A 17,950-nucleotide genomic window follows, 5' to 3' on the forward strand; every position below is an offset into this window, starting at 1 on the left:
GCAGCCCGGTACCGCCCGCCCGCCATGGCCGCGCCCGCCCACCGGAACCCGGCGGGGCCGCCACAAGATGGAGGCGGCGGAGCGCGGCCTGCGAGGGGGGGCGGGCAGCAGCGCCGACAGCCTGCCCGAGGAGGAGGAGGACGAGGAGGAAGATGAGGAGGATGAGGAGGGTCCCCGCAGCGGCCGCTCCAGCCGCACCTCGTCGCTGGTCAGCGGGCTGCTCACCGAGCTCTACAGCGCTGCCGAGGCGGGCAGCGCCCGCGCCGGGGTCCTGAGGGAGCTGCAGAGGCAGCGGCGGCCGAGCCAGGGCGGGTACCTGCGGCTCAAAGGTACGGGACAGCCGGGACAGCCCTCCCCGAGGGGCTCCTGTCAGCAAGGCACGGCGCTGAGGTGCCAGGAGCCGCTCTGGTACCGGCCGGGTCTCCCCGTGTGACCCCCACCCCATCCCTTTTAACCTGGGGGAGCTGTGAGAGGTGCTGCATCACGCGGGGCAGCTGCTCTTCTCGCAGGGCAGCTGCTCTTCTCAGGTCATTTCTGTTCTGGCAGGCTTAAGGTTTGCCTTTTTAGGCTTAGCTCACCTGCAGGTAAACTTCCAGGGGAAAGCAAAATGATACAACGCGTAAACTACCCCAAATCAAAATGAAGCCATCAAACACCACTAAAATCAAAACGAAGCCACCAAACAGCGCTAATGACAACCAAGCGGCCGTGGCGGTGAATGCTTGTGAGAAGATGGGGCTTGCAGCGCCAGGCTGACCCAACGAAGAAGGCTCTGCAAAGGGCTCTGGTCTCCCGATCTTAAAATGTTCTTGGTTTTGGCAAGGAAAGAAAGGAGGTGAAGAAACGTGCCTGTTTTTCAGGCGGTGCAAACAGCTTTCTGCTTCCGTGTTTGGCTTCTTAACGTGATGATGTTACAGGATGTAGCTCACGGTCCGTATGTCCCATGGCGATCTGGGACTCAGCAAGGAATCAGCTTCCCTGGGAATACGTGTTAGAGAATAAAACCTCTTGAATTTTGCTGCAAAATTGATTCATTGTTTTTATAGGGACAGCTAACTGGAATGAGCAAGAAAGAATAAAATTCAGCTCACTGCTTTTGTGGTGACCATACAAATTGATAGGAATACTTTTTTTTTTTCCCCTCAAGGTTCATAAATGTGATTTGAAGTCGCCTTGCCTGATCCCCGTGATTGGAGGCGCCAGCTGAGCAGCAGGTGCCAAAATGGGTGGAGACTACAAAATACAGGATTGTACCCGTGGCTGCCCTGCCTTGCCTTGTACCTGGCTCTTTGTCACCCCATGACTAACTAACATTTTAGCCTACTTTGTCCTTTTTTCTAGGCTCCCCAGAATTTTGGGGAAGGCTTTTCTGTATGAGTTGAGCTGGTCACCATCTCACTAACAGTAGGTTTTCCACGATTCATGAACTTTTTGCTCACTGGATCAGATTACCACAGTATGGATTTTTTTTTTTTTGATTGACTTTTCTTTCAGCATCGGGGAGGCAAGATTGGATTGAAAGTGATGTAAGGTTTGATAACAGCCTTAGGAAGAAGGCTGTTCAGATACTAGTGGCAAACTTCACCAGGCTGTTACAGCAAAGACCTGAAGAGGTCAGTGTGCGATAAGCAAGACCCAAGCATTCACTGATGGGATGCGCTGTTTTGAGGACAGAGGATAGAATTCCAAATTTTAATGGACTTAAGGCATCTCCCACACAACTTCCTTTTCTCCTGGACCCAAGGCTCACCACATGAGGGCTAATAGGAATATTAGAATTAAGCAGAACGATTTGGGTGAGCTCAGGGGGTGTGGTGGAACAGTGACTGACTGATGAAAAGAAACGGAAGCCACGTAGTTTGTCTCTTAGTGGAAAGGGTTTCCCATTTAGAGTTCATCCTGGACTTGCATTTCTGGTCTTGGAGGCAGCTTTTTGAACATGTTCCTTTGCCTCTTATCATTTGCTTATTGCCCATGCACGTTTTCCATAGGCAACTTTCAGTATTTAAAATAGACCCCCTGCTTTTGCTACTCTAGATGAATTCTGTGTACATCTGTCATATAATTTCCAATTTACAGAAGTATAATTAGTTTAATACACCATGCAATAAGTTGAGGTACTTTAGTTTAAATGAAAATTAAAGTCTTTGGCTCGGATCCTGAAAATGGTTGTAACTGGGAATTGTGCCATTCAATAGAACTTGTCATTTATTGAAAGTTTGTATACGTAAATGTCTGCGGGGGAAAATCCCTTCGCATGTCAATTACAGTAGGCTGTTTATATGTGTTTCGTCCTGGACTGAAGCTATTTTCTATGCTTATTGGCAGATGTTGATGAATTGACAACTATAAAACGGGAGCTGAATTACAGAATTTCTGTCCAGTCAGCAAAGTTGCTTCGTCTTCTAAAGCAGAAAGACAGGCTTGTACATAAAGTCCAGAAGAACTGCGATATTGTCACAGCTTGTTTACAGGCCGTTTCCCAGAAACGATGTAAGTACTGTTCTTTGTATGCGTATATTAGTATAAGAAGTTTATTTCATTAATATGGGCAGTATTTCAATTAAGCACTTAATTTAAAATCAAGAGGTAAGGCTGTGTTATCCCGTAGATAGGACTAGCTTGCAGTGGTCTATGGCACCTGGGAAAAGGCAAAGTACACTTTGATTTAAACAATTGACTAGGTAGGCTGTTGGAGCCTCAGCTTTGTATATTGGTGCGGCACCCTTACTGTAGATTGTCTGCCAGACATCTTCACCTTTAGTTTACAAAAATTCTGAGATGAATTTTTGGTTGTGCATGCTGTGTTTAACCGTGTACCTTCATATGGTCGTAAGGAAGATGCTGGAATTGGAAATTCTGCTCGCTGGCAGCTATTGATGGCGTATGTAATTGTCTTCCCAGAGCATGGCTAGTAGTGCATGTAGGTAGCTCCTTTCTATTGAATTGCTTCAAGATGAAGACTATTGGTAAAAACAAACCCGCTTTCCTCAAACCGTTTTATTAGCACCTGTGTATTTTGGTTTTTAAGGGGAATGTGTGGGAAAGCGGGGAAATGCTGTTCTTTAATTCTTTAGCCTTTTCTTCTGAGCCAGTGAAACCTTTTGTTTACCTTGGCCAAGTTGTCCTCCAAAGACGCACAGTAGTGCTTTTGTTTGTTCTGCTAAAGTGAAACTGAATGTAATGTCACATGTAAAAATAAGTAGAAATTATACCTTTGTCAAACGGACATGTTGAGAATAACCTATTTCCTGTCTTATTTTTTCATTAACATGCTGCGTGACAGGTACAGAAATGTTCAGGTACAGTAAATAAAGCATGGTCTCTTCACAAAAATGCTTGTAGGAGCTTTGAGGTGCATGTAACAATATTATTAAAAGAATCTTACCATAGTGGCATGTGCTAATTTAATTTAGTTAAGGGTTGGTCTATTAATTTTTTAGTATTTATAACTATTACTTTGTTTGACTTAAAATGCAGCATGAAAGTTCTTGACTTACACCCACTAATTAGGCATATTTCTTCTTCTCATCTTTTATTTTTCTCTCGCAACATCATCTTGATAATTGAGTCCTCAGCACTGAGCATACACTGTGGTCTCCTTTTAAATGAAACTATGTTATTTGAATTTCGCATGCATTTAAGTATTTAGAGGATTGACTATCAAGTGTGAAGGTCTGAACATCCTCACCTCATTTGTTAAGTAAAAAGTTGAGTTGAAGAGAGATGGGATTTCATCCTAAATATGAACGTGTCTTTATAAATGTCAGATACATTTACATTTTAAGCATAATGCCTCTTTCCGTTAATTTGCTAGCTACACCTGAAATAGCAGCTACTACCTCATTTTAAAATATTGAAAACATTGATTTGTAGATGATTTTATTATTCCGGATTCTTCTGATGAAATTATATGCTTGGAATATTATGTTACATGCCATAATACTTTATAATATGCTTTCATGTACAGCATTACCATTACAATATTCTGTAATACTAAAATCTTTCTCAAGTAACTAAGAAATTGTTAAATATTTTTTCATTTTTAAAGAATATTTTTAGTGGCAAACAAAGAAAAAATCTTTTACCTGTGTTATCATTAATTCTAATGTTGCAAAAGAGATAATAATACAGAGGTGCCTCAATTGATTTCAGTAGGGTTTCACAGTGTGTTAATACCACTGCCACACAATTTTTTTTCCTGACATAGTGAAAGTTATGCGTAGAGGTAGAAAGCCAAATTAACCTTAGGGTCACGTTCACGTGTTTGAATGCTACCTTTAAACAATCTGTGCAGAACAAATTGCAAACAAAGACTGTTTCAGAAAAAGATGGAAACTGTGCCTTCATCCTCAGTTTTGGATTTATATCAGACTCTTTATTGAATGCTGTTGAATTCACTCCTCATGATAAATTCAGTTAAGTAGGGAATTACAAAGGATAAAATTTATCCTTTATTTTATGATGAAATGTCTATCATGCATTAGTCTGCTTAAAAAAAAAAAGGAAAACAGGCACTGTTTAAACAGCTGCATGTTTAAAACTGTATATATTCAGTATCTGAAAGTTCTGTGTCTGTAAGAAATGTGTGTTTTGCATACAAATAAATATTACCATAGAAAACAAAATTCACAGCAGAGTAAAATGCATTTTGGTTGGATACGTGAATAGCTATGGCTCTGCTGGGTGGTGGATCAATTGCTCTGTTGGATACGTGCTGAAAGCAGTACTCTTACAGACTGTTTATAAGATACATGCCTCACCAGTTACATTTTAATAATGTGTATTTCATCCCCAATTTAAAAACAAACAAAAACACTCCAGTGAAGAACATCAGTAAGAAAGAAATAACAGTGGTGGCCTGATGCCAAATACGGCTTCTAGGCACAAAGTCTCTTACCTTTGCAATTTTGATTTATTCGGAATAACGAGAATTAAGTTTCTTCTGGAGCATTGTGAACTATTTCAAATCCATCTTAGCAAGCACAGTGCTTCATGCGCTGAAGTGTATCACTTGAGAAAAGCAGAGTACAGTAAAAAAAAAATCGAGTTTTTTTCAGCTTCATTTAAAGGAAATGCAAAAGACATCCCATTCTTATCTTTCATCCTGTTTTTATATAGTAACAGCAAGCTTATATTACTAAATATATTTTGAGTAATCAGAAATTCTTAGAATCACAAATTTTGTTTGCCTGTCATTCTAATAAAAAAGCATGTGTTGTCTTGACACTTATAAGCAAAATTACCCTGCTCAGTCTTCCTGCTGGCAAGCAAGGATGCTTAAATCTGTTTCAGTATAAAATAAGTCAAAGTTACATTAACAGAAAGTGCATTAATATTCTCATGTATTTTTAATGAAGTAATATTTTCAGTAGAAACTTTCACAGAGATTTTTTTGTTTCCTTTTTCTCCTCCTGGTTTAATTTAATGCAGGGCCAGCAGAGGGAGACAGTATGTTTTATTTTGTGCAGAGAATGAGGTTTCTCTCTGCTTTTCATAGGTTGGTGGCTTTCATATACTTCCCTTAAACATGAAGTAAAGTGCCTCGCAAACATGTTCAGGCAATAACTGGGTGAAAAGGTTTGAAGTCAGGTGCAGCCTAGCGAATAAATGCTACTCCTCAGGAAAGTATTAGGTTTCATGTGTGAAGCGGTTGGAAAAAATGGTGACAGATGGTTTCTTAATTAGAACTGAGATTATTAATTCCCACATGGCTGCCGAGGTTATTTCAGAAGCTCCTAATCATGCAAGCTGAATGTTTTGGGGTCTATAGAAATTCAGAGGTTTATATATCTATACTTACTAGCAATACTTTTGATCTCTTTGAGTGCATCTTACCTAGGTAGAAAGCCGGCACAAACTGCTATTACCTGTCCACAAAGAAGTACCCTGTGTGTTCCCAGGGGATGGACAGAGTTCCCTGGGAGATGACCAGGCTGTGGACTGCTTGCCTGTTTCTTTGACTGCTGAGAATGTTATTCTCACTGTAGCATCAATACTGCTCACAGGTTATCGAGCTCCCCTGGGGGAAAGTGCGAAAGCCCTGTCTGAGGTCGTGGTAGTATGAGGTGGTTAGGAGATGAATGAGCAAGATCATCTTCATTTGGTGTCTCTGGTTAAGTGTAATCTAGATATGCAAAAGTTCTTGATTAAACTTCAACTTGATTAAGCAGATTAAACTTCTGCTATCTCTCTTCTCTTTCTCTCCCTCCAAAGTTTGTTTCTTCAGCTTCAGTCTTGCCTCATCTGCGTGTCCTGTCCCATCTCCCACATTTTTCTTCCCTTCCTAATTCGTTATTAGCTTTTCCCATTTGATCTTTGTCTTTAAATATCAGACTTCTCAGCTTTGTTCTGCTTTTTTTTTCCCTTCCTACATCTTGTCTACTCTTCAGTGTTGAGTTTTCTTCATGTTGTTCCTCAGTCTTTTTCATATGTTCTTCCTTGTCTTTTTGCCTGCGTGCACTAATTATGTGCTCACCTCTCAGTCCCCTCCCTTCTCTTCACTCAGTTGCTATACGACTGAGACAGACATTCGCAAATTTTAGTTCAGAAGGTGAAAGTTTGATAAGGTGTGAGAACAGCTTTAATGCAACATATTGTGTACTGCTAACACAGCTAATGTTGATTCGACTGTCACTCTGGATCAGATATCTTTTGCTTTTTTTTAACGTGGGGTACTTTTTTTTAACGTGGGGTTGTGTGCTGGTGTGATAATAATTCATGCAGGTCAGTGTGCCTTACCTGTCTTTATACTTCTCAAAACCCAGTAGTTGAAGGTGCTCTTGCAGTTGTATGAATGTCATTTAAGCTGGAACATGTCAATTGCTCTGGTTTCATTTCTTTTCTTTCTCTATGAAGATCTGAGCTATTCAGCAGATGCTGCTACTGTGGCAGTTTTGCTCCAAAAACCAGACAAAACCCACTGACTCTCCATTGTTATAAACTGTGGTACAAATTTCAAACTTGTATTTGCAATTCACATTTGTCACTTTGGTGTCTGAAATGTTTAGTAAAGAAGAGGATATTTCGTATTAAAATATTGTCAGTGCAATTTCCATTTGCAATTAAAAGAGAAGCTGTTGTGTACTTGCTGTGTTCATCTCCAACTCTTCTTTAGATTTCCATTTTTAATCGTCTAATTTTAAATAGCTCTGATTTTTGAAGCCAGATGGATTTGCTTTGATACCTTTTTTTGTTTTTTATAGCAATAACTATTAAATTGATCTATCAAATACATTCCTGCTTTGATGCAGTTAAAAGAGGAGGTTTGCTTCTCATGGAGTCTGATTTCATATGAGTCATCCTCAAATGACTCAGCTGGCTGTATACTTCAGTTCAGTAGCTTTCCTATTATCTCATCTGGTTCTGTGTACTTGTTTATATTACTAGCCTATCCTTCATGGGTGTTAATGAATTTGATACTTTAAATTGATGCTGTGACTTTTTGAAATTTATATCTAAGAAATAGTGCTTATGGCTGCGTTTTTTTTCCCCTAACGAATTGTTTTTAATTTATTCTACTTGGTCTTTTGTCCTTGGGAAGACTTCTGGTGGGGAAAGGGAAATGGAAAGAAACAGAATCATGAGTCTGAAAATGTGATGATCATTTCCAGCTGCTTTTTAAATAGTTGCCAGAGGCCAGAGGTATGCTGAATTACCTTTACAGTTGGTTGTCCACTTGTAGCAATACATATTTGCTACGACAAATAAATGGAATACTGCTATTGATTTTTAATTGTTGTTATTGTCAACAGACTGTTACCTATGCTACACAGAGCAAAGACTTTCTCCATTATTTATGACTCAGGATGTGGAGGTGGGCTGAGGATTGGTTAGCAAGGATTTTATAATCTGTTCTATGTCCTGTGCTGGTTTGTAGGGAGTGAAGTAAAAGGAGAGGAAAGAAGAGAACCTGTTTCTAAGGATGCTGGAGCTTGGCTCATTGTGGAAGGTAGCTGCGAGAACCCTTAGAAAGAGCCAACTGTAGTGGTGAATATGCCTCTATAAAACTAAATGACACTTCATTATCATTTTTCATTCAGCTATAGCCAGCCAAGATCCTGAGGAACCTGAAAGCCTATTCCAGTGCAACAGGAGCCTGGTCTGAGGATTACTTGCAAATAGCATCGTTCATCAGTGTGCAACAGGTCATGGAGAAGAGTTTCAATAAATAGTCGTGTGTCATGTTTAGTATTTGCTAATGAACATCAGGCTGTGTATTCTTGGTATTTGTTAGTGAGTCTTTGAGACAGAAGAGTGAGTGTTCTCATACACAATACCAGCAGTGTGGAACAGTGAACAAGATGTTGATCTCATACACAATACCAGCAGTGTGGAACAGTGAACAAGATGTTGATTGTTGAAAGGGCAATAATTTTGTTTTTTAAACACTATTCAAAGTTTGCTGTTTTAGTACTTTATGCAGTTATGGAAGCTATTCACACAAAAAGTACCAGCTCTGTGTTAAAGGCTGACAGTCGGTATCTGAATAATCCTGGGGACTGTTTAGGTAGTGAATTCCATGGTTACTTCATTTTGATGAGAATAGGATCTTGTAACTGGTTGATGGGATGTGCATACAGAGTATGGATTTTGTATGTAATTGAGGTAGGCGATGAATGTTGACATCTTTGGTCATTTGGCAAGCTGTAGTATTGGTAAGCTCCATGGAGAATTCAGACCATCCCACTTCATTGTCCCCAGACAGTTCTTCAGGATGACTAATGCTAGCCCCAGAAAGCTGACCGGTGTGAGGCCAGAGAAGCCCTTGGCTGCCTAATTCAAAATAATTCAGCTGACTGCCATCTTCTCTTGCTGATATTCTCCAATGTAGAACTAAAGCTGTAATATAAGTTCTAGATTGGGAAACTTTCCAGTCAGTTTCCTTACAAACTTAGCAAATGGTGTGATTGTACAGACTTGATATCACTCAGAAGACCACTTCAGGGTTAATTTCAGTTTGACTCCTGAAATGAAGTAAGAATTCTCTCCTTTTCTAAAGTAAAAAAGGAAGTAATCTTTTCTTTTTTCTCCTCTAAAAAATGAGAGGCTGGATTTGCTGTCTGATTTGGTCATAGCCCATCTGAAAAGTTTCTGTTGACTGTGCACTTGCAGAGTATCAAATTGAAAAGATGGCAAGAACTAGTGCTTAGAGCAGTACAGAACCTGGAATCTTCACTTGGAGGGAAATTCCGATTTTCGAGTACAGCAACAAAAATATCTTGTTCCAGCATGAAATAAAACACCTACTCACAGAATTCAATTGCTTATGAAGCAGAATTCTGAAAGCTTACATTTTGAGCTAAAATGCTTTGTTCAGATTTTGACACTCCTCGCCCTTTCTCATTTCTCGTTATATAATGAGCCATTTTTAAGACATTAAAATGTTTAATCCTAAAAAGAGTAAAAATTGAATTATGCTTTTGGCATTTTTTTTTTTTTTTTGTCAAAGATAATACTTTGCCACGAAGGACTTTGCTCTCCACAAGCTGGTGTTTTATGATGGAGTTTTCCATTAAAGTGTGTTTCCAACAAACTTGAGATTTTCCTGGGAATACGCAGCCATCCATCTCTGCAGTTCATTCCCTGGCAGCTCGACTCTGGGGTTGCCAAGCTGATTTAGGGAGCTGCAGAGCTGACACTCATAATTAGGCATATGTTTTTCTTCTGTCTCTTTGGGGATCATGTGGATCCTTATTTTTCTGTGTCAGATATTCCCTACTATGCCTCTGTGTCCCTTGCCACCGAAGTGTCTTGCCTGCATTGCAAATATGTCAGTGCCCCACCCGAACAAATGCTGTCACATATTCTGTCATTGGCTAAAACTTGCAGGATTCTCAGGAATGGCTTTTATCATGGGCTTCTTCAACTGAATTTTTCAGGATTTAACTAGGCAAACTTTCTTGACTGCTGCTTCAACTAGTGGCAGGATCCAGAGGTAGGATGGCTTTTGTTGTGAACCTTGGGAGTCTGGTCAGGGTCTAGGCACTCACACTTTCAGAGGACGCTGGGCAGTGCTCGGTATCAGCAGGGGATGTGCAGATATACCCCACTGCCACTTCTGTTGTTGTAGGTGTCATTCCATTGCTACTTTTATTGGGGAATGGCTACAGTCAGAGCTGAAGGTTGATGCTGATGGTAGCTTCCTGGGGACACTGAAGGCTGCTGACTAAGATTGCTACCTCCCTGGGGGAGGTACTGCCTCCTGGCTCCCTGCTGCTGCTCATTTTCCAGCTCAGTGAGAGCTGCTGTCTCTCGAGGGGTGGGATTTTCTTGGGGCAGGGAGACAGCAGGGGTTCGTTCAGAGACGGGTGGGTGCTGAGCGAAATGGGCAGGGGAACTCAGGCGCTCTCCTCTGAGAGGAGATAGCCTTCAGCTTCCTGTTCTCTTCTGCCTGTTGACCCTCAAATATATTACTGCATGTGATAAAGGAGCTGTGGACCAGCTGTTTGGTGGTAAATTGTGTCAAGCATGTTTTGGGAGACAGCAAGCCTTCACCCAAAGGAGTGTGGTGAGACCTAGGAGGCCCTGGTCAACCAGCTGTGATGTCCCACTTCTCCACAGACTCTAGGCCCTGCGAACTTGAGAACCATGCACCTGCATGCTGCCTTCTCCTCCCACTTTGAATACTTGCCTTGGGAAATGGCAGACATCTGGGGTGAGGGTGAAGTGGGGCTGAATTTGTAAGCAGTGTCAGACAGGCATGGTCAGTAGTTGGTCTCTGAGGTGAAAGGGGCACTGCCATCTTGTAATGCTCACCACCTCAGGTGGTGAAAGCATCAGCCGCTGCTTATCTAACTACAGCGTCCTCAGTGAAGCAGTTCTACAACAGCTGTGTATTGTGCAGACACCCGATGGGGTATTAACAGCTGAACGTGGCTATGGTATGAAATAAATTACCAGAATAAATACTTCATTGCTTATCATGGATCTGAAGAGTGAATTCAGTAAATCTTTCTGTGATCAATAATCTTGCTGCTGAACCTAGGCCCAGTTTGCAATTGAAAGTGCAGGTTGCTCAGTATATAACTCAGTGACAAGAACTTGGTGGTGATCCTGTAATCTGTACAGTGTTTGTTATAGCGTGTTGTGAATATTCTTTGTCAGCGTGCTAGCAGCTGTGACAACAGAGAAATAGTTGAGTTAGTGCTACACCCGAGATTGTGCTTATTTTGTATACGTGTACAACTTGGGTTGACTGACTGCTGCCTTTTCCATATTCTTCTGTGTAACGGTGGTCCTGTTTCTGCTACAAAGCAATAGCAGACCTCATGGGATTAGTTTTGTGATGCAGGTAGAATTTTGAATGCACTGAACTACTTTTTCACAACAGCTGTGCCATGAAAAGTTGATGTATTGGATAGTACTTGTTACATAAAATGCTTGCTGAGTATTAGAAATGTGGATTAATCTGATAGATTATTGCACGTGGGTTTCTTTTTTGGATTCCTTACCAAGTAATGCTTTAGTGGTTGTTATTTGCTAATTTCCCTGAGCAAAGTGGTTCTCAAATAAGTGACATCTTATTTCTCTAGTACTGCAGTAACCTGGAGAGGTGGTATTGAATCAGCTTGAACTGAGGAGACGCTTTAGTCTCCTGAAGGAAGGATGCTGTTGCTTGATGATAACAACAGAAAAATCAGAACAACCTGTTCTCTATCTGCAGTCCCTTGTCAGTCAGTCGTGACATCAGAAACATCTCTCAGACAACAGTTTCCTCTTCACACGTGTAGTCATCAGGATGGATGCCTGATCCACAGTGAAGTTCAGTTAGCCTCCTATTTGCCTGAAGAACTGCAAAAGCGAGGCTTTTACTGAAGTCATGCTGGGATTACTGGGTTAAGTGAGTTGACGTGCTGATTTTCTGTACAGGTTCAGGAACAGCGTGAAACTGAGCTCATCCTGTTCCAGCCCAGTGAGTCTGCCCAGGGCAGGGGAGCGTCAGGCAGGGGAAGGGAGGAGCGGAGTGTGCAGGCTGGCCAAGCAAACAGCAGCTCTGTATGACGTGAGCAAAACCAGAATTAAAAGTAGTCGTGGGCTTTGCTGTGGGACTTCATCAGTATCCAGGATATCCAGGATGTAACTAGAAGTTCATTGTTTTAAATGAGAATTTGAGAGGAATGTGGCCGTACAGCCAGTGCTGCCGAAGGCCATACATGGAGGAGTGATGTGTGAGGAGTGCACATGATGGAGATTTCCAACCTTCGTGTTTCCCAAAGCATTTAGACGCTTCTGAACCAATGATAGATCCTGCTCTGACACCTGCAGGTAGTAAAAACCCACGGCACTTACTGGAATTGTTGAACATTCAAGATGTAAAGATGTGTTTGTGTGTATAAGTTCATAGGATGGTTGGCTGTATGAGCTCTGGAACCATAATACAGTTGTTACAATCTTTAATCTTTCTCTTACAAGCTTTTGGATGTGGAAATAGCCTAAGAGAATAAAGTGTGCAATTAGACTATGCATAGTCTTTCACATTTGTCTAGCTTAGCACTACCTTCTTTTTTTTTTTCCTAGGTATTATACTTCAGTACAATTAACTTTGCTGTTCTTTTTCCTAATTAAATGCCATTTTTTTTTCTTTTTTGTCTTAAATCTTTGTAAACTTGCAGGAGGGTAAATGGAGAAATGGAGCTTCTATGGAAATGCCCTACAGAGTACGTGGCCTTTAAGTAATATAGATGCATTTTATCTCTGAATATGACATATAAAACATTCTTTGGCTATGTTAGGCTTTGACGAAGAGATTTCCTGGATACTGAAGATCAAATGGAGGATAACAGCTGCTTGGGATAATTAGTCCTAGGAATAGACCGGTTTATGGAGCATCAGCTAGCAGCTACATTTCTGCAGCCTTGCGAAATAAGTTTGACATTTAAACACAAGATACTAGAAAAGCGAGCTGTGAATTTAGTCTATTTGGATCGATACTCCTGCATGTAATTCTGTGCTGAAGCAGCTCTGGAAATCTCCTCAGATTTTACAGTGTTTTGCTACTTGAAGTTAATAATAACCTGAGTTTGACTTGCTGAGCAGTGGATGCTCAGTGGATGCTCCTCAGAAACACTTGAAATTTGCCAAGGAAGTGAAGTCCGTGTTACATCTCCATGTTACATCATCTTACTAAAACACTTTTGTAAAAGAAAAGTGACACAAGCATATTATTGGTATTTTTCTTAGTGAAAATTGGAAACCTCTTGTTCTGTTTTAGTAGCAGTGAAATCTTTTTCTAAAATGATGTACCTCCCTAAAAATTACAGCAACTTGTACCAATCAATATGTTCTTCCTGTCATCCATACAGGATACTATTGCCAAAATCCGAAGTACGAGCAGTTTGTGGTTCTTGGGTTGCATCTCATCCAGTCATCATTGTCAACAAATGTTATTGGGCCTTAGATCCTGAAGGAAAAACAATTATTCAGTGAGACTAGAGGAAGTTGGAATGGGGAGGTAATCAGTGTGCATAGCTACTCTTTTTTTTTTTTTAATGGGAATCCTAATCTGAGGAATTAAATAATATTTGTGGTAATGCCTAGAGGAGCCCAGGGAAGTCAGAAATCTAATGAGCTGGTCACTGGACAAACACTTGGTAAGAGACTCTCTAGAAAATAAACTTTTAGTGAGAGCAGGGCACTCAAGCTGGTAGGAGCAGCATAAGTTCAGAGGAGCGAAGTGGGTTGTCCCAAGCTGCATAGTAGTAAGCAAACAATCAGAGTTTGTGTGTTACCAAAATTCACAGTTGTATAGTGTTGTACATATTAAAAAACAATTTTAATGGTTCAGGCTTCTGTTCTAAAAGAAGCTTTCATTAACCATAAATTATCATATTCAAATCATATTCAGTTCAGTAAACTTGTCCTGTGAGAGTGGACTATAAACTGAAACTTTGTTGTTTAACTTGAATAAAAAAGCTTGGAATAGTAATGTGGTCATGATTGGTAACTATTTTCTTCTCATTTCACTCAAACATCAGTAAAAGCCTGTTGCTTGGTCAGTCTTGTCTAAATGCTTGATGTACTCTCATTTTTCAGGAAGTGGGAGGTGGTAGCTTGAGGTTCCCTTATGCTAGTCACCTCCTTTTTCAGCACTTGAAGAGGTTGCAGAGCACTTGCTCTGTGAAGCCATGGCCCAGCTGATAGGTGGAGAAGAGAATTATCTGGACTCAGAGTTGTAATACCTTCATTTACAAACAAAACTTAATGGGAACGTTTCAGTTTCTTTAGAGAGCTAGTGGCATCTGCAAACAGAGGCTGATGTATATGGGATCAAAGATCTTGAGTGCTGGTAGAGGGCTTCCATAGCGACTGATCAAGATTTGTGCTCCCAAAAGCTCCATTAACTTCTGTTAGAGTGAACACCATTTTCCTCCACAACCCCAGAAAGGGTTTTGTTTCCATTCCTCTGTAATGAAGCTCTGTCCATGGAGGCCACGTGAATTGAGAAAGGGAGGATCTGTGCTGGAAGCAGGACTCCTGTACTTGGGCAGTGCTGGGATGATGTCTTTTTTTCTACGTGTCTGTAGAAAGCTTTGTACCTCCTGATCCTGGTCTTTGATGGAAGTCCTAAGCATTACTGCAACTAAGTAGTAAAAGATATGTAAAAACTTATTTATAAACATGGTCTCACCCCCGTAGTGCTTCCCAGCCCAAAGCAAAGGCATTTTCTAGTTAGACAGTTTTCAAACTGATGATTACTTTTCAGTCAAAAACATTTACGTGTTCTGTCTGTGGATAAATCTTGTCTTGGGGAACACAGTATTTTAGTTTTCATTAGTTATGTTAGGGGCGTTAAAACCTTGCTGTTTCTGAAATAGCAGTTCAAACCAAACAAGCTGGCAATCCGCACTGTAACATTCAATTTCTATGCTAGATGCTAAGCAAATAATTAAATTCTAATAAGGGAAGAGCAGCTGTTTGAGGGCTGGGAGCCTGCAATCAAGTGACCTCTTTTCTTCTACAAATATTATCTTAAACATGACTACAAACAATAACTGTCAGAAGTATAGTTCTTGTTATTCTTTTTTTTCATATATTGCATTAGTCTTTTCTGCTGATTTGGTGATTTGATATTTAAAATGACCATGTGGCATCTAAGCAGGATTCTGGTGTGTGAATGCTGGCCAAGACGTGCATTTACTTTCCATCATTTAGCAAGGTAAGGGAACATTTCTTAATTCTTACACATAATATTTTTATGTAGGCCTCTTCAGTGATTTCTCTTACTGTGTCCTTTACAAAAATAGTATATTTAATTCTGTACTTCAGTGGAGACAGGTAATTCCTCTGACAAAAAAAAGGTATTTGCTATTTGAGATCTCACTTCAATTAATGTGGGTTTTATTTAAAACACACTCCTCTGTACATATTTTATTGGTCATAAAAGCATTGCTGTGACTTCTGTTCCACCTGTTAACATTAGAATTTATGCAGTTTACTACTTGGTTAAATACATTGTTGCTATAGCAATGCCTTCATGACATGTCTTTTACCTTGCTCACCACATGCAAATATCTACTTAATGTAACTGCACGTGATCCCCTTTACTGCTATAGTCAGTGCATAAACGAGTGAAATAAATTGACGTTCACTCCATGTCTTCCACCACCCCCCCCCCACTGTATTTCTGTATTTCCTTCATCAAGACAACAGTGATCACTGTGTTCCTGAAATGGCAAGGAGGACTTTAGAATTAATTTATACAGCTGAACCTAATTAGAAAAGAAAAAAAAAAAAAGAAAAGGAAATCTGGATGCTGTTGTTCAATTCCAGCACCCTGTAATTTCACAACATGAGAAAAACCTTCCACTGATTTACCTGTCACTTTTTTTCTAATCAAGATCTAGTCAGAAGCATTTGGGACATGCAACACTTCTTTAAGCTCTTTTCCTGCTGGCTATAGTTGTGTCCTTTTGGAAGATGGCATACGTGCTGTACAAAGAATTAATTGTGACAGTAGATTTCAGTTAGAGGTTAACCCGTCTACATTTTAGTATTCGTACATAGGTGTTTAAACGTGTGTGAGTTGCCTACGCTTCCCTTATGGTCTTCAGAGACCTAGTCAATATCTTGCTTCCATTGCTTTAACGTAGAAAGCTCTTCACAACCTACTCTTCTCCGTTATCACATACTTGTCATTTCCTGTTCGATGTTCAAGGTTAGCTCATGCCTCCTCCCTGCATCCTACACTTAGCATTTTAAAACAAGTACCTTCTTATTTCTCCCTGTGCTGGTATTTACTTGTAGGTGTTTATCCATGTTGAAGTTCATTAAAACCTAATCCCTCAGCCCTCTTACTGGCCTCATGCTACGTCATTGTCTTCTTTCAGATGTGTCCCTTGGTAGTCCTTTTTGCCATGAAGTCTACAGAAATGCAATAGCAGCTCCTATATTAAGACTCCTTCCGTCGTGCTTACCAATACAGTCTTGCTGTTTGCATGTGCTCCTCCATATGCTAATATGTTTTCTTTTCTCTTATTTCTTCCTTCTAAAACAGGCAGTCTGTCTTTTGCTGTGCTTGTACAGCACCTACTACAATAATGCTGCAGCCCAGAATTAGAATTTATGGGCATTGGAGTGAACAGAAACAGCTTTAATAGAATATCAGGCTTACTCAGTTGTGCAAGTTTGTTTGCCTCTGTAATTGGCATAATAAGGGGAATTAACTTACTTCTGTCCTGTAATCAACTAGTGTTATATTTAAAACTCTTTTGTTTCTTACATGGATGGTTCTGAGCTAAAAATCTTTGCCTTGTCCTTTCAGTGCAGCCATGAAACACTGTGTTAAGGTAGAGGTTTCCAAATCACATCTAGCTTGTAACATTTGATTTTTTTATTTTTTTTTCTCCTGAAAATATTTGAGGTGTCCTCGATCTGTGGCATATGCTGTTTACAGAGCATGAGTCGGTTCCTACTTCTCAGGAATTCTTTCAGTTTTCTCTCCTGTTATGCTCTGGGAACAGTCATGTCTTGGAACAAAATAGGCTGCTCTTTGTACCTGGCCCATTGGCACTGGTTGCTGCCATTTGTTTGCTCAGTGTTCCTGCATTATCAGCAAATTTAATTCTTCCACCTCAAACAGTTTTGCCTAGAAGCTGCAGATGCTGCAGAATATGAGCTTTTTAATGGCGTGATTGTGAGAGATGGTTACACAGCGAGGAGAGTTAATAATTTGTGGTGTATAGCATTTGAATGTTAACATATCCATGGCTTTCAATGTGATTGTGTTGCAGGGACAAGCTCACGAAAACCTTACTGCTGTGTGGTTTCCTGAAGGGCTCAGGAAAGTAGGGTCTTGGTACTTCACTGGGTTGTGCATGGGTCTGGGGAGACGCGAGCATGCAGTTTTGTTGTTGGCCTTAGTGAGCCCTGGTACCGTACAGATGTCTTCCTGTGCATCCCCTGTTCATGAAAACAGCTACGTCTTTACAAGTGGAGATGGTTAAAGGCAGGTTCAAGGGGGTTACAGCTGTGTCAGTACTTTTGGTACTTTTTTTTAGCAACCTGTGATGCTTTCACATTCTCACCCACATGATCCTATTGCATAAGCATCTCCCGTGCCACCTTGAGAACAACATATGAATTGAGGGGTTTGCAGCTGACCTTACCTGCACTGAGTCACTGCCCGTGAATGTGGTGCCTCCCTAAATGGGAGACTGGTCATCGCAGTTCCATCCTGGTGTCCTAGAAGTTTCTAGGAAGTGCTTTCACAACTGGTTTGCAAGTGCCTTCGTTACAGATAGGTGATCTTTCAGGTCTTTTCACTGATGATGGAAAAGTTTGGCATACTTCTTGGGCATACTTAACTGCCAAAAACTTCCTTACTGTGTTGTCTGTTGTTGAAGGGGAAAATAAGTAAGAACGGTGTGTGCAGTCTAAAGGAAGAGGTAGGACTGGGCTAAAATTGGATTAGTTTCTCAGTTCTGCTGCACACTTCCTGAGACTAATCATT

At 40.7% G+C, this 17,950-nt stretch overlaps 1 protein-coding gene across 2 annotated transcripts in view; it reads left to right on the forward strand.

The window, feature by feature from the left end:
• Positions 1 to 30: 30 nt before the first annotated feature.
• Positions 31 to 17,950, forward strand: part of TBC1D30 (TBC1 domain family member 30) — a gene marked incomplete at its 5' end in the record, with an annotated part of 52,165 nt that continues 34,245 nt past the window's right edge. Inside the window, 2 exons of one of the 2 annotated variants that reach the window (XM_083844382.1) lie at positions 31 to 329; positions 2,329 to 2,493. In XM_083844382.1, the coding sequence (XP_083700508.1) occupies positions 68 to 329; positions 2,329 to 2,493 (427 nt within the window). The remainder of the gene's footprint in view (positions 330 to 2,328; positions 2,494 to 17,950) is intronic. The other variant, XM_083844383.1, reaches the window with a different exon arrangement.

This window comes from Anser anser (assembly GCF_964211835.1).
Source record: "Anser anser genome assembly, chromosome: 1".
In the NCBI taxonomy this organism is placed as follows: domain Eukaryota; kingdom Metazoa; phylum Chordata; class Aves; order Anseriformes; family Anatidae; genus Anser; species Anser anser.